At 37.4% G+C, this 13,921-nt stretch overlaps 1 protein-coding gene across 10 annotated transcripts in view; it reads left to right on the top strand.

The window, feature by feature from the left end:
- Positions 1-13,921, top strand: part of KrT95D (phosphofurin acidic cluster sorting protein KrT95D) — a 387,731-nt gene that overhangs the window by 249,870 nt on the left and 123,940 nt on the right. For all 10 annotated transcript variants that reach the window (XM_081730106.1, XM_081730103.1, XM_081730107.1 and 7 more), the window contains exon 4: positions 13,306-13,431. In XM_081730106.1, the coding sequence (XP_081586232.1) occupies positions 13,306-13,431 (126 nt within the window). The remainder of the gene's footprint in view (positions 1-13,305; positions 13,432-13,921) is intronic.

Genomic DNA, 13,921 nt, shown 5'->3' with positions numbered 1-13,921 from the left:
TGAAGCGAATCCATTTGCCCCCTACAAGACTGTCAAACCAACTTAGATACCTACTTTCTAATGAAAAGAAAAAAGTGTGATTTATCATGATAATTTGTTTTTAAGCCTCGTGGTAAATGTTTCTACGTAACTTAACCTAGACGTTTTTGTTTGTTATGTTTGGTTTAGTTTCTCTCAACAAATTAATGTTTCTTTGAGTTAATATAAAAGTTTATTGTTTAACCTCAATAACAATAAACAGGTATTGAAATCTTAATAACTTGATTCACTTCCTTGTATAAATCTGTAAATGTCCCGTGCGTAACGTTACGCACGGGATAACATTTCTATACCTCATGAAATAAATAAGGAGGATAATAAACAAATTTAATAAGTACCACTAACAGGCTAATAATAATTCTACTTTAGAGCAAAAGTTTCAATACTTTATGTTCTACAATTACAAAGGAAACACGAAAAATACATGTTTTCCGTTACGCACGGGACAGCAAAACATGACATGAAAAGACTACAATTTTTGCCTACCAGAATAAAATATTAATTAAAACAAAATTGTCAGATTTTTGCCAAAGGTCCACTACACACACACACACACACACACACACATATATATATATATATATATATTGCTTTTGTTCATATAATTACGGATTTAGAATTTAGTTCGAAAATTATTTGAAAATTGGGATATGTAAACAACATTGAGCATAGTGTAGAACAGATAAAGTTTATGTGGTCAAAACCTAGTAAATATATTTTATAAAAGTATTTTAAATGCCTCAGTATATAGTTACACTATTTCTTAATAGAAAAACATAAACATCATAGTTTCAAATTAATTTTGAAAACACTGACAATGGACCACTTGCCAGAGAATCACCCTATTGGAGAAAATAATCAATGCATATTTAGTTTGATATTTGGAAACTAACTCATAGTTTTCCAATCAACATTGTAGTTTCCATATCTACCAGTACTTCTGTTTCACTACTGATAATTTTGTCCGTCTTAAGAGTCCCAGACAGTAAGCCAACCACCAGCCGTAACGAATTTAAACAAAAATTTCACTCTGTTGCAGCAGTTTCAAGATTTGACTGTATTTTTTACTGATAGTTCCAAAGATGGAAATTTCATGTCGGATGTACCTTTTTTTACAAGTACGTGTACTTTTGATATTAAATTACACGCCTTCTCTACAATATTTACTGTTGAACTAGTTGCAATTTTAGTAACTTTACGTCATGTCTGCATGTTATATCTTAATCTGTTGCGATTATCAAAAGTGCTCTGAGTAGCCTCCTTTCAAAGTAAACATTCATATGTATAGGTTAAACACGTTTTTAATTTTTCAAATTTTACTTTCTGATGAATACTTTTTTTTCTTAAAGTTCTGTCAGTGATTCTAGGTAGAATTTTATAACTGTACGAAAACTCTCACATTTGTGCTTTAAAAAAATTGTTTATGCTTTCTGTTTGGTCCATTTTCTGTTTTCTATAGACCTAAAAATACTATGGTTTATTTTTATCGTGCACAATTAACAATGTGGTAAGACAGATGTACACCTGAATTCCTCGACGAAAACTACCAATTGAAATGCTTTTCTCCATTATTTGTCTATCTGTCTGAAGTGTAGAAAGAGGGTAAATCCTTTGATCTCTCCAATCCTATTTCACAGTATGTTTACACTGTATCTCTGCTTTTCTTATTGTAAATGTGATACCTAAACATTTGACTGTTTCTTTTTTTCCCTCAGAATTTTCCATTGATGTTAGTTCCCAACCGTGTTCTTCTTTCTTCTCTAATTCGTCTTTTAAATCTTTTTTGTCTTTGCGTTGTTGTCACCTGCTTATTTTTGGTTTTATAACCTTGAAAAGAAGAGAGAGGACGTAACAAGCAAGAAATATTCGCCATAAGAGTGATGAGGGTGTGATAATTCGTGTGTCTCATATATACCAGATGGTGGCGTTCAAATAAATCAACCCGCTTCTCAGTTGACGTCAGTCTCCCCGACGTATAGAGAACAGAGTGTGGGAGAATGTTAAGCGAAGTCTCTGCTGCAGAAAGAATATAAGGACAACTTTAAGATTTCCGTTTGCGATCTATTTTTTTCTTCATTCCAACTGTAGATTGGCTACAAAGGATGAACTACTGCCACTAATTGTTTTTTAAATAATTGCTCATTATTCGGATAATTCCTCTTTAGCCGATATCAAAATAATAATTCTTGTAGTTGTTCGAATAATACACCGCAAATACGAGGGAGGATCAGAAACTAAAGTTACAAGACCGGTATTTCTGGAGTTTCGTCTGTTATAGAGGAATGAGTGTGCGATAATTGTAATACATAGAGTACGAGACGGTGCAGAGTTTCATACACCCGCCACATACAGCGCTATTTGCATGTAAACACAAATGGCGACTCGTGAAAAAATCTGCCTCAGTTATTCGATTTATGTGGGTAAAACATTCATCTGCGGCAGAAATTCACCAACAGCTCGTAGAGGTTTACGGAGAGACTGTAACGTCTCATCAGCATGTAGCAGAATGGTGTCAAAAGTTTACGGCTGGTAGAGGAAACGTTAGTAGATATAGATACATAAGTACACTAACCTTGAATTTGCTTTGTGTACTTTTCTGACATTTTAGCACTTCCTAATGCACGGCCGGTTGACAGTTTGAAGAATGGATACACCCTTTTTTTCCGCATAGTAATGACACAGAAGAAATACGATAATATATCCACCTGCCACGTTACATGTAATGCATATTAATATATTAGATTGTTCTACGTGTGTGATCTGCATATTTTATTTCCGAAAGGTCTTTCTGTACTCTGCTTGTCCAATTAACATTTCTTTTTCATCGGAAAACATTTATTATGTGTCATGTTCTGTTTTCCCTATACAACCTCCGGCAGCAGGTGCATATATTATCATATTCCTTCTGTGTCATTACTATGCGGAAAAAAGGGTGTATCCATTCTTCAAACTGTCAACCGGCCGTGTATTAGGAAGTGCTAAAATGTCAGAAAAGTAGACAAAGCGAATTCAAGGTTAGTGTACTTACGTATCTATATCTACTAACGTTACCGACGAGGAGTGCAGTGGCCGACCCAGCACGGTATCAACAGATTTGAACACTTCACGTGGAGGAGCTGATTCAGGACAACAGGAGGATCATGTTACAGCATCTGATGGCAGAATTGGGAATGTTGTTCGGAAGCACCTAGGAGGCCGTCGTTTCGCTTCGGACAAGGAGGTGACACACTTCGTGGCAACGTGGTTAAGCGTACCAGGATAAGATTTTTACCAGGAGGGAATCATCAGACTCATCCCACGATGTGACAAATACCTCAACCGATATGGAGACTGTCTAAAAATAACATTGTATGTACTATCTGTTATCTGTATTGGTTCTATGAAATAATGTGTTCACTTTTCACTGCAGGCTTTGTAACCTTACTTTCTGATCATCACTCATATTATTCGAACAAGGAATATTCGGAAAATGCACTATTCGATTTTTTTCAACAACCCCAGTATGAACTCAATGCTAACTGTTTTGTAATAATGTAGAAACCCCAGGTGACTGTCTAGAATTTCTGTTAGAGTAGTCATCTCTAACAATGTGCGTTATGGCGTTACACTTGCTAGACCAAACAGAGGCAGACCACACAAGAGCATCGAGGACTCGATGAAGAAGACGATGCTTTTCAGGTTCCGTCCCCACTCTTACTTTGCTCTATCTGTTTATCTGCTTCACTGCTCTAAACTAAATAAGTGATTTGACGTCATAGATTGACCATTTGTTAATGACTGGTAGACACTGGCATCATTAACTTTTAAATATTTTTGGACATACTCAATAATTATCTATTTTCTGTGGTCAAGTTGTTATGCAGCCCGAAAGAAAATAATGAAATGCGGGTGGTATGAAACCTCAGGCGTGTCTATTCAATTATCCATATTTATTCTGTTCGAACTGTTAAACCAAATACTCATGGTGGTATATAAAAATTCGTTCGTGTATATCAGGAATGGCCAATGTGTCGATCGCGGTTACTATGTACCAGGGACGTACGCAAGAATCTATTTCGGGGGAGAGGCCCAAATTCAATATGAGGATACATTATATTAAGATTTGTAAAATTTCCCCTAAAATTAAATTAAATTTACGGAAAGATCGGGATTTGTAGAGCACATATCTCCTTCGTACGTCCTTGCTATGAATCATACTGTCTATATCGATTATTGTTATCAGTAAATGAAAGTTATACGAGTAGACATAGCAGCCATTTTTGGGATATCTGGGAATTGTTTCGGATATCTTGATTGGCTAATCGTCTGTTTCAGCGTTCTTCATTGTCCATCCCATTCTCGATTTGAGAATGGGTTGTCATTACTCGTACAACTTCCATGTACTCTGTTATTATTCTATAATTTCCTATAGCGGGCTGTGCCTACAACTGATCTCTAGCGTACTAATTGACAGTTACCTTTAAAAAGATGCCAACATTGACGCATCTCGAAAGTTCTCGAGCGTAAGACTGTATAGCTCACAGACGACGAGAAGAACCCTAAAACAGGGGAAGCGGGGAAAGGTCAACGACACGGACAAGTCCATTTTTGGTTTTTGACGTGTGGTCTATACTTAGGTGTCGTCTGCTACTCCGGGTAAAGTTATGTGTATGCTATTCCGTGGTGTCATTTGAAACCCCCGTGTGAAAAGTGGGCGAACCCATACCTATGTCACACTACTTCCGCTATGGTTCTTCTCATCTTCTGTGAGCTGTACTTGCTGCGGCTATAAATACTGGCGGAAAGTGACGTGAAGATTAGTTGTGCCACGCCACAAGTAATAGAGGGCGTCAGGGAAACCTGCTATTAAATTAATGTAGATTGCTTACCTTAATCTAGAATCTATGGAGTTAGTATAGTGATTTGTGAAATGAGAAGTAGCCCTCAAGCCAGAAGAGGTTGGCTACCCCGCTGAAGAAATCTGTGATAATAGGAAAATTTACCAATCTCCCCTTCTCTCTGGGCATGATGTATTTGTTGAAAGTTACGTCTTACTTTCTGCTGCTAGCGATGATCAATCGTCATACTCGAAATGATCCAGATCTACAAAGTAGTTTTGAAGGGAAGGGACCACAAAAGACTTTTTTTTTATTACTTAAAAGAGTAAATAGATGTTCGTGCGTTGTTTGGTGCTTTGTGTACATATGCACTATGCCATTTGACATTCAAGTTTTTGTTGACCTTCGTTGCTACCATAAATTTTCATGAACGTTCTCGGTTATCTTGTTCCAATCAAGATTTTTCACTGGCAGCTTTTGTTGACTTTGTGAAGAAAACTTGAGCGTTAGACAAAATTTCCTTCGTTGAGAGCGTATGCAAACAGATTGCAAAGATGTGTGTCATCCATGAGTATCCCGTCAGTCATTAGGAGAGTATTCGCAAACACGCTAACCATCGTCAGAGATCGATTTCGCCAAAAAGAGATGGTGATTGCCAGAGCTTCCAACAGAAAAGGGTAACATGCAAAGATGAATTCAACGTTTACCGCAGAGAAAGTGTTTGCAGGCTGTTTGTGGGTTTCTATGGTCAATTCAGGAACGTGGTTTCCGTAATCCACCTGATAGATAGGATGGGTCTGTGAGCCCGTTCGTGTTACAAACGTTGCAGTTACTTGTTGTGTTTTCCACTCTTTCTAAATGTTCCTACCTCTTCTTAATTTGTAAACAGGTTAAATATTACTGTGGGTTACCATTAATCAACGAACTTAATAAGTTCGTTTCTTAATTCTCTATGTCTGTGTGTCTGTTATTTGCGATTTTTTTTTTAATTTTGAGTCCTCCACTCGATAGAACATCAAAAACTATCTGAGAAAACGATGGAATTTTTCGCGTCACTCATACCGTTCCCGAGATATGGGTAAAAAAAAAAAAATGACCGATTTCCGGAGACTGAAGGAGCCATACCTCGGGAACCATAAGTAATAGAGAGATGATATTAATGTTGATCAGTACCTAAGAGGATGGCAAAATATTTTGGTATTAAATAGTAACCGGTGGCCACTGTTCCTCAGATATTGGCCAAAAGAGTTCGAATTTCGGGAGATTTAAGGAGCCATATCTCGCGAACCGTAAGTAATAGAGAGATGATACTTTGTGAATTTTGGGGAGAAACAGAAGAAGGAGCAGATAAAAAGACTTACTATTATATGTAGGAACAATCACAGTTATCCTTCCCGATCCATCTTTCCATTCTCTTTAAGTTCGTTTTGGCAATGCTCTTGGAACATTCTCAACTTTTTTAAAAAAATTTCATGCTTTCTATCAATCTGTTGAGGATTACACAAAGTTCGTGTTCTGTATTGAGTTATATATTCATACTGTTCTGAGTATTCTCATTAATTACATCAGTTACATTACTATCAAGACAGTGGTAGAGAAATTGACACAACTGTTGTCAAAAGTTACTCCTAACAGTTGACTCAACTCTCAATACATTGTAGAATGGGCTTTAGATTTATTAATTTTGAACACGATTTGACATTGAAAGTATTGATTCAACTTTTTCTTTCTCAGATCTTTGTCCTCTCACTATATTGTCCATACTCTGACGGTCAGTTGGGGGCCGCGGTGGCTCAGTGGTAGAGCGTTCACCTCTGCTACTTGGGGTCCCGGGTTCGATCCCAGCCTCCGCCAAGTGAACTTTGTGGTGGACAAACACCGTGTGCGTGGGTTTTCTCGGGGTTCTCCCGTTTCCTCCCACTTTCTTCATTCCACCATTTCATTCATTACTCATAATCACCGTCTCCTTTAGCCTAACCGGCATAACCGTGGGACGTAAAACTCAAAGATTTCATTTCATTTCATTTCTGACGGTCAACTTTTCCTACACTTCATTTTGGAAAATTTGTCTATGAGAGTGTTCCAAATAGCCTAGGATTAACATCCGGAATATATGCTGACGGCAAGTCAAAAATTATCTACACTTTTCATTCTTCAGTTTATTTGCATAAAGCTACGGTTATACTATGCTCATCATTTTTCTATGTAATCTCCCTCCTTATCAATGCACTTAACCCAACGGTCAACGAGCTTACGTATTCCTTCCAAATAAACGGTTTTCGGTTTGGTCGTGAAGCCACTTTTGCACCGCATTTTGCACGTCTAAATCTGAGGCAAAATCGGCGACCACGCAAAGCATCCTTGAGTGGCCCAAACAAGTGAAAGTCAGATGAAGCTAGGTCTGGGCTGTAGGGAGGGTGTTCCAATAATTCAAAACTTCAGCTTGTTGATGGTTTCAATAGTGTGATGATCCGTGTGTGGCCGTGCATTGTTATGAAACAACAAAGCTTTCTTCGACAACAAAACCTCGGCGTTTGTTGCGAATTGCCGGCTTCAGGTTCTTTTCCAACATTTCACTATAACTCGCACTGTTGATCGTCTTTCCCTTTTCCATGAACTCTGCCATTATGAGCCCCTGAGAGTCCAAAATCACAGCTAACATAACCTTTCCTGTGGATGGCTCAGTCTTAATTTTTTTTTTTTCGTCGGGTGTTTCCACTGCATACTCTGGCGCTTTGATTCAGGCTCATAGTGATGAACCCATGTTTCATCGCCAGTGACAGACCCTAACACGAGTGAGCTAGTGTTCTGCAGTAACCTTTCTTGGTACCCACTGTGCACAGACTTTATGAAAACCGAGCCCGTCGAGGATGATTTGACGGGCAGAGCCGTGACTGATGTTCAGAGCAGCTACTACCTCATCAATAGTGATTCGCCAGAACCATCTCTCGAGCTTGCTGAATGTTGTCATCTGTAGTGGAGGTTGATGGCCGTCCTGCTCCCTCTTCATGCGTTACACTTGTTCGACCACTTTTAAACTTCTCGAGCCACAAAAACAGTTTTACGTGATAGTGCACTTCTCCCATATTACGATGATAGTCTGCGATGAATGTCTGACCCTCCGACCAGAAGAATCGGATTACTGCTCGTTGTTTTTCTTTGGTGCAAACTTCTAATGGAGCAGCCATGATATATCTGCAACAGAAGAAAGAAAAATGGAGGAATTAAGATCACACTTTCACAGCATTACCACAAAAGTGTAGATAATTTTTGACTCGCCCTCGTATATATATATATATATATATATATATATATATATATATATATATATATATATATATATATATATATATATATATATTTGAGTGACGATGGAAGAGAAGGAAAGAGATCACTTTTTTCTGGTTTTGGGAGAATATATAACGACTTCTTCGAGTTATGTTTATTAGAATTCTTTACTGCTCACTGGAACCTTAAAAATTGCAAGCTTGTGTAATGAATCTTTCGCTACCCTGTACGTTGATTGCGAATAGTTAGAGGCTTGATTATAGCGAATAGTTCGGGGCATAGATTAGGGAATTGAAATATCAGGCTAGACGTAGCAAAGGAATAATCAGACAGAAACCCTTAGAGTCTGTATCAACATTGTCCGACCGAAATAGCTCTGTTCTAGTGAAAATAAAATATATTTGTCTTAATAGGATCAAAAAAGAGCATTTCAAAGCGTTTAGAGTTGTGATTGGATAGCGCTAACTACTCCAAGCATTTATCGCTGAGAGAGAGAGAGAGAGAGAGAGAGAGAGAGAGAAAGAAAGAAAGAGGTGAGGTGATTTTGAGTTTAACGTCCCGTTCAGCAGCGAGGCTATATGAGACGTGGACCTACTGATTAACGTGGAATCCGAACCACATGAGCTCCCGCCAAGAAAGAAAGAAAGAAAGAAAGATACTAATTTGTGGCTTTGCAGAATTTTAATTAAAAATAAAAGCCATTCGGGAAATGGAATAAAGGATTCGTATTTGAAGCGCTGCAATTGTCCACAGTTAAATGCTAGCTACAGTGATAAACGTCCATTCCAGTTGGTACTACTAACATTACGACTAGTCAATGGTTATGTGGTATCCAATTTGTTCCTCTCAGGCTGAACAGAGAGGGTATCTTAGTATATGCAGTAAACTACATAGGACTAGTTGGAAGGTTAACTTTCCTTTTTTTTTCTTTCTTTTGTTTTTGTGACTTCACAAATAAAGATGTGATACAGTTGGCAACAGTAAAATACCATTCGAACATGTGGATTGCAAAACGTTAAAGAAAAAAAAACTTATTCCTGGGTAGGGTTTCCAACTCTGGAAAATAAAAAAACCGGCACCCCCTCAAAATTCCCTGTGATAAGTTTAAGTGTGAAGTATCTCTATTCGCACCCATCCATGGGAATAAATGTACTACTGTAAACAAAAGTGCAATAGTACCTGTATTCTGCATATCCTTAGTACATTCACTAATAAGCTTAACAGATACAGTATGCTATAAATGAGAAACATATAGAAACTGAAGAAACTAAATTAAAAAAAAAAGTTTTTATAGCTCCCTGACAACTACCAGATCTAAGTAATTACTTTGGTAGCTTAATGAGAACGTAAGTCCATATGCTTCAAAGGTAAATCTTATAGAAGGACTTAACTTTTGGTTGGCGCATTAACAATGGCCCAACGCCAAACACAAGAAGGTCATAAGAGTCTATCCATAGAATTGTTCATGCCAAAGTAGTCGTGAATGATCTTTTACGAAGAATAGAACATGCCGTGTTCCCTTTAGGACTACCTAACACGTTTTACCAAAATTTTGTCGTAAACTGATTGTAAATTAAGTTTCTCTCCTTTGACTTGTGACCGAAAGACGTTCGTCCAAATCTTTGCAACAATATTTCCCACTTTTCTGGTCAGTAAACAATGTTTCCATATCTCTCCGCCCCGCCCGTGACTATATCGTTAACGTACTTGCCTTTGGCGGAGGAGACTTGCATTTGTTTCCCGGTGGGAACTCATGTGGTTCGTATCCTACGTTAAGCTGTAGGTCAACATTTCATTTAGTCTTCGTGCAGACTGGAATGCTAAACTCCAAATCATCTAACCAGTTTAGTCGTTCCTATTGGTTTAGTTGCTGACGCGCGCACCTTCGATGCACGAGGTTCCGGGTTCGATTTCCGTAGGGAAAACGTTGGAATTTAAACACATTGCAGTGGTTCAGATTCCATCTTAAAGCGTCGGTTCATGTCTCATACAGTGTAGGCTCTGTGCTTAAAAGGGACGCTAAACCCTAACCAATAATGTTTCTACTCGTATTTAATAGTTGGTGTTACTGTGTAAACACCTCTACATTCCGATTGTTAAATTATTACTTTTCTTTTTTCTGTTTGCTGTACAGTATCTCCAAAACTTGTAAGATCAGTTTCGATTTGTCTACCATAGCCAGTGCAATCTATCTATCTACGGATGTAAAAATGAAAGTGACTATGTGACATCATACCTCTCGAACTGCCTGACCGATCTCGATCAAACTTTCAGCATAGATGAAGTTCAGACCTGGGTTCAGTTCAGTTATCATTTCACTTTGACGGTGCAACGTAGAGGAGGGGTGAGACACAGGGCCGTCCCGTGGGTTGTAAGCGCTCGGGGCGAGAATCCCCAGGCGCCCCCCAGTACGTTATGAAAAACAGCCAGAGTTTATTTTGTACTCCTAGATTTAAATATGGAATGTAAGATCATAATGTAAGTAAAAAGAAGTTGGTATTATGTCAGTTTTTTTAAAAAGTTAATAGCTTTTGTAGTTAAAACATAAAAAGTTAATGAAAACGTGGTTTTTCCATTATTGAAATCGAGTGCTATTCTTGCTTACTTTGAACTTGATACACATCAACATGGTAATAGCATAGAATATACAAATAACGATACAAATATTAAATTCCAAGATTTAAAAAAAAAAAAAAAAAAAAAAAAAACCTCCGAGGACTGGACGGTAATTTTTAAGTTCAATACTCTATCGAGAGTCCCTCAAGGATCTAATCTAGGTCCCCTGTTGTTTTTTCTTGTTATTAACAATATTCCTCTGTGTATTAATACTTCTCAAGTTCTTCTTTTTGCCGACGATCTCAAATTATATTCCAAAGTAAGTTCAAGTGATGACTGTAACAAGATCTACAGAGAGTTCAAATATGGTATGATAAGAATAAATTAGTCCTGAATGTGTCCAAATGTAAATCTGTATCGTTCACGAGAACCTGTACAATAAGTGGCACTTCCTTGTGCACCCCAAATACTATCAAAGATCTAGGAGTTACATTTTACAGCAAATTAACTTTTGCTCAACACGTTGACGCAATAACGAGTAATGCATATAGAAACCTAAGTTTAATTTATATGATAGGACAGGATTTCTACAAAAAATCAACATTTATAAGGTCAAATTTTTTGAATGTGAGGTCAAAATTACAATACTCTTGTACTGTTTGGGCACCAACTGTCACTAAATACTCTGATGCAATAGAAAATATACAGTTTAAATTTTTAAACAATGCTATCATAAAGAAAACCGGTTTCTACCCAAAGTATATCCTCTATGAAGACTTAGAAACGAATTTTAGTTTTCAAACATTAGAAAAAAGGAGATGGGTATTTAATCTGTTGTTTTAAATAAATTACTAAACGGTAAAATTGATTGTCCAAAATTAGTTTCAGAAGTGTTATTACGTGTCCCAACAGGTAAGACTAGAACAGCAAACACTGGGACATTCTATTGTCGAAAAGAAAGAACTAACATATTACGTAAGTCTCCTTGTGGAAAATGTGTGCTTCATATAAGGAAATGATTAATTTTATGTAGTAGATGTGTTTAGTAATGTCCGAAAACAAGTTCAAAACAATTGTCAGGCAATAACTTCTGCATAATTAAAGGACGTATATTTGTGTATGTATAATAGTGTATGTTAGATAAGCATTTACACGACACTATAACTGGACATTAAACCTGTTGTGTTGTCCTTATGAAATAAATAAATTTTACTTAGCTGTGGCCTGATCATTATTAAAATATCTGAATTAACATTATTTAAAAAATCATTTACCAACATAATCTGATTTCCATGAACTATGTTGATTTGTCGTCCCGGCCCCCCCCCCCTCCCCCCGGTCTCGGCGTCCATTCCATAGCCTTGGGGAGACATGTGAAAATGATCAAAAATGATCGATATTAGTGTCGAATCCATAGTTTTCAGGGTCGCTGAGATGAATAGTGACACTTCCGGTGCCGTTCATTCCAAATTCATTCCCGCAACTTGGGAGGAGAAGGGGAGATATCTAAAAATGATCGGAAATGTCCAATATTAGTGCCGAATCCATAGTTTTCGGGGTCGCTGAGAACAGTGACACTTCCATACAGTTTAAATCCAAATTCAGCCCTTTATGCCGAAAATGAAAAGGAATTGTCCAGGTGCGAAGAACGGATATTCTGCTACTATATACTAATGGACAAATGAGCAGATGTTCTGAAAAATTAGAGCAAATTTGAAAAGTCCATACTAATTACTGCAAAAATATTGAAACATTTCAGGTACGCAGAGCCAAAAACTACTATTTTTAAAGTACAACGTATATCATTACGAATTTTTAGACACTTATGCACCAAGGCTAAGGGATGCAATGATGATGATAATGAATGAAGTGGTGGAATGAAAAGAGTGGAAACGGGAGAACCCACGCACACTGTGTTTATCCACCACAAAATCCAATTCGTAAGAGTTGCCAGGGACCATTCATACACCAAAGGCGAGTACACTACCACTAAGTCAGTGTACTGTAAAGGATGCAATTGTACCTAAGGCATATATACTAACTTTATAATCGTAAATTTCCTAAATTTTACTCAGTCTGGTATTAAACAGAGTGAATTTTACGAATATTGTACGTTGGAATTTCAAAGGAAAACGACTAATGCTAGCATATATATATATATATATGTGTTTGTGTGTGTATTTACGGTATTTACGTATACGCGGTCTGCTAACTTTCTCGCGGTTACCATTGACCAAAGAATGAACGTCCGTAAACGGAACGGGAAGGGGAAAAGGTGTTATCGTTATCAGTTGGTTAAAGATTCTTTAATTTCCGAAAGCAGAGCAGTGTGTGCTAAGAAACTATTATTTTGATTCCAGCATGCTCTTGTAAAATACCCGTTTGTTCCTTTTAGCCTCAGCAGTTTTGTTATCTTTCTGTCTTCTCTAACACAGAGTTTTTCCTGCGGCATTGCGTGAATCTGAGATTAGAACTTGAGGAACTTTGAGAAACTATTTTATAGTCCTTCTAAAATAGAATTCCAGTGTGTATAAATTGAATTTAAAATTAAATGTATTTCTAAAACCTTCACAAAAGTCTTATTGAAATGTATCTTTAATTTCAGTATCCTCACTTCCTGAAAAGGGACGGCAACAAATTACATGTAATGTTGCAAAGACGGAAGCGGTATAAAAACCGAACGATATTGGGCTTCAAAACGTTAGCAGAAGGGATCATCAACATGTCACAGGTGAGTAACCTTTATTAGTTTTAAGGAATTGTGCCTACTATATTTTCAGATTCTCTATTGTGTAGAGAAAAACTTGAACATCCATCTTCCGCTTAAATAATTTCCAGTTTCATCCTAGAACAGTACGTTGTAATAATACTTGCAAGAGCAGTCACATTCCCACAAGTTAAACTTTCCAGATTGTTCTCAGCTTACGAGTCGATTAATTTACTTTCGATGTCAACGATAGTGTAAAATTTCAAAAGTTCAATTCCAGACACTATACCAGTACTTGCTGGATAAAGAAAACAGAGAGAGATATGAACCTTCTCAGGTTCGATTACAGACTGGAACACTCGGTCGGAAAGGTGTAAATGCCTTTTGAGGCTAGCAATCTTGAGTGACGTTTTACCTTAGTTTTCCTTATTCACAAGAGGCAAATGCCGAGATGGTGCCCAGGTCCCAGACTTCTTCCTTCCTCACTTCCCCAGGTAGTTTGATGGCCGAGAGA

This window comes from Thermobia domestica, chromosome 11 (genome assembly GCF_964235325.1).
Source record: "Thermobia domestica chromosome 11, izTheDome1.hap1.1, whole genome shotgun sequence".
Taxonomy (NCBI): Eukaryota; Metazoa; Arthropoda; class Insecta; order Zygentoma; family Lepismatidae; genus Thermobia; species Thermobia domestica.
Note: the sequence above shows the minus strand (reverse complement) of the source record. Positions and strands in the feature narration are given on the sequence as shown.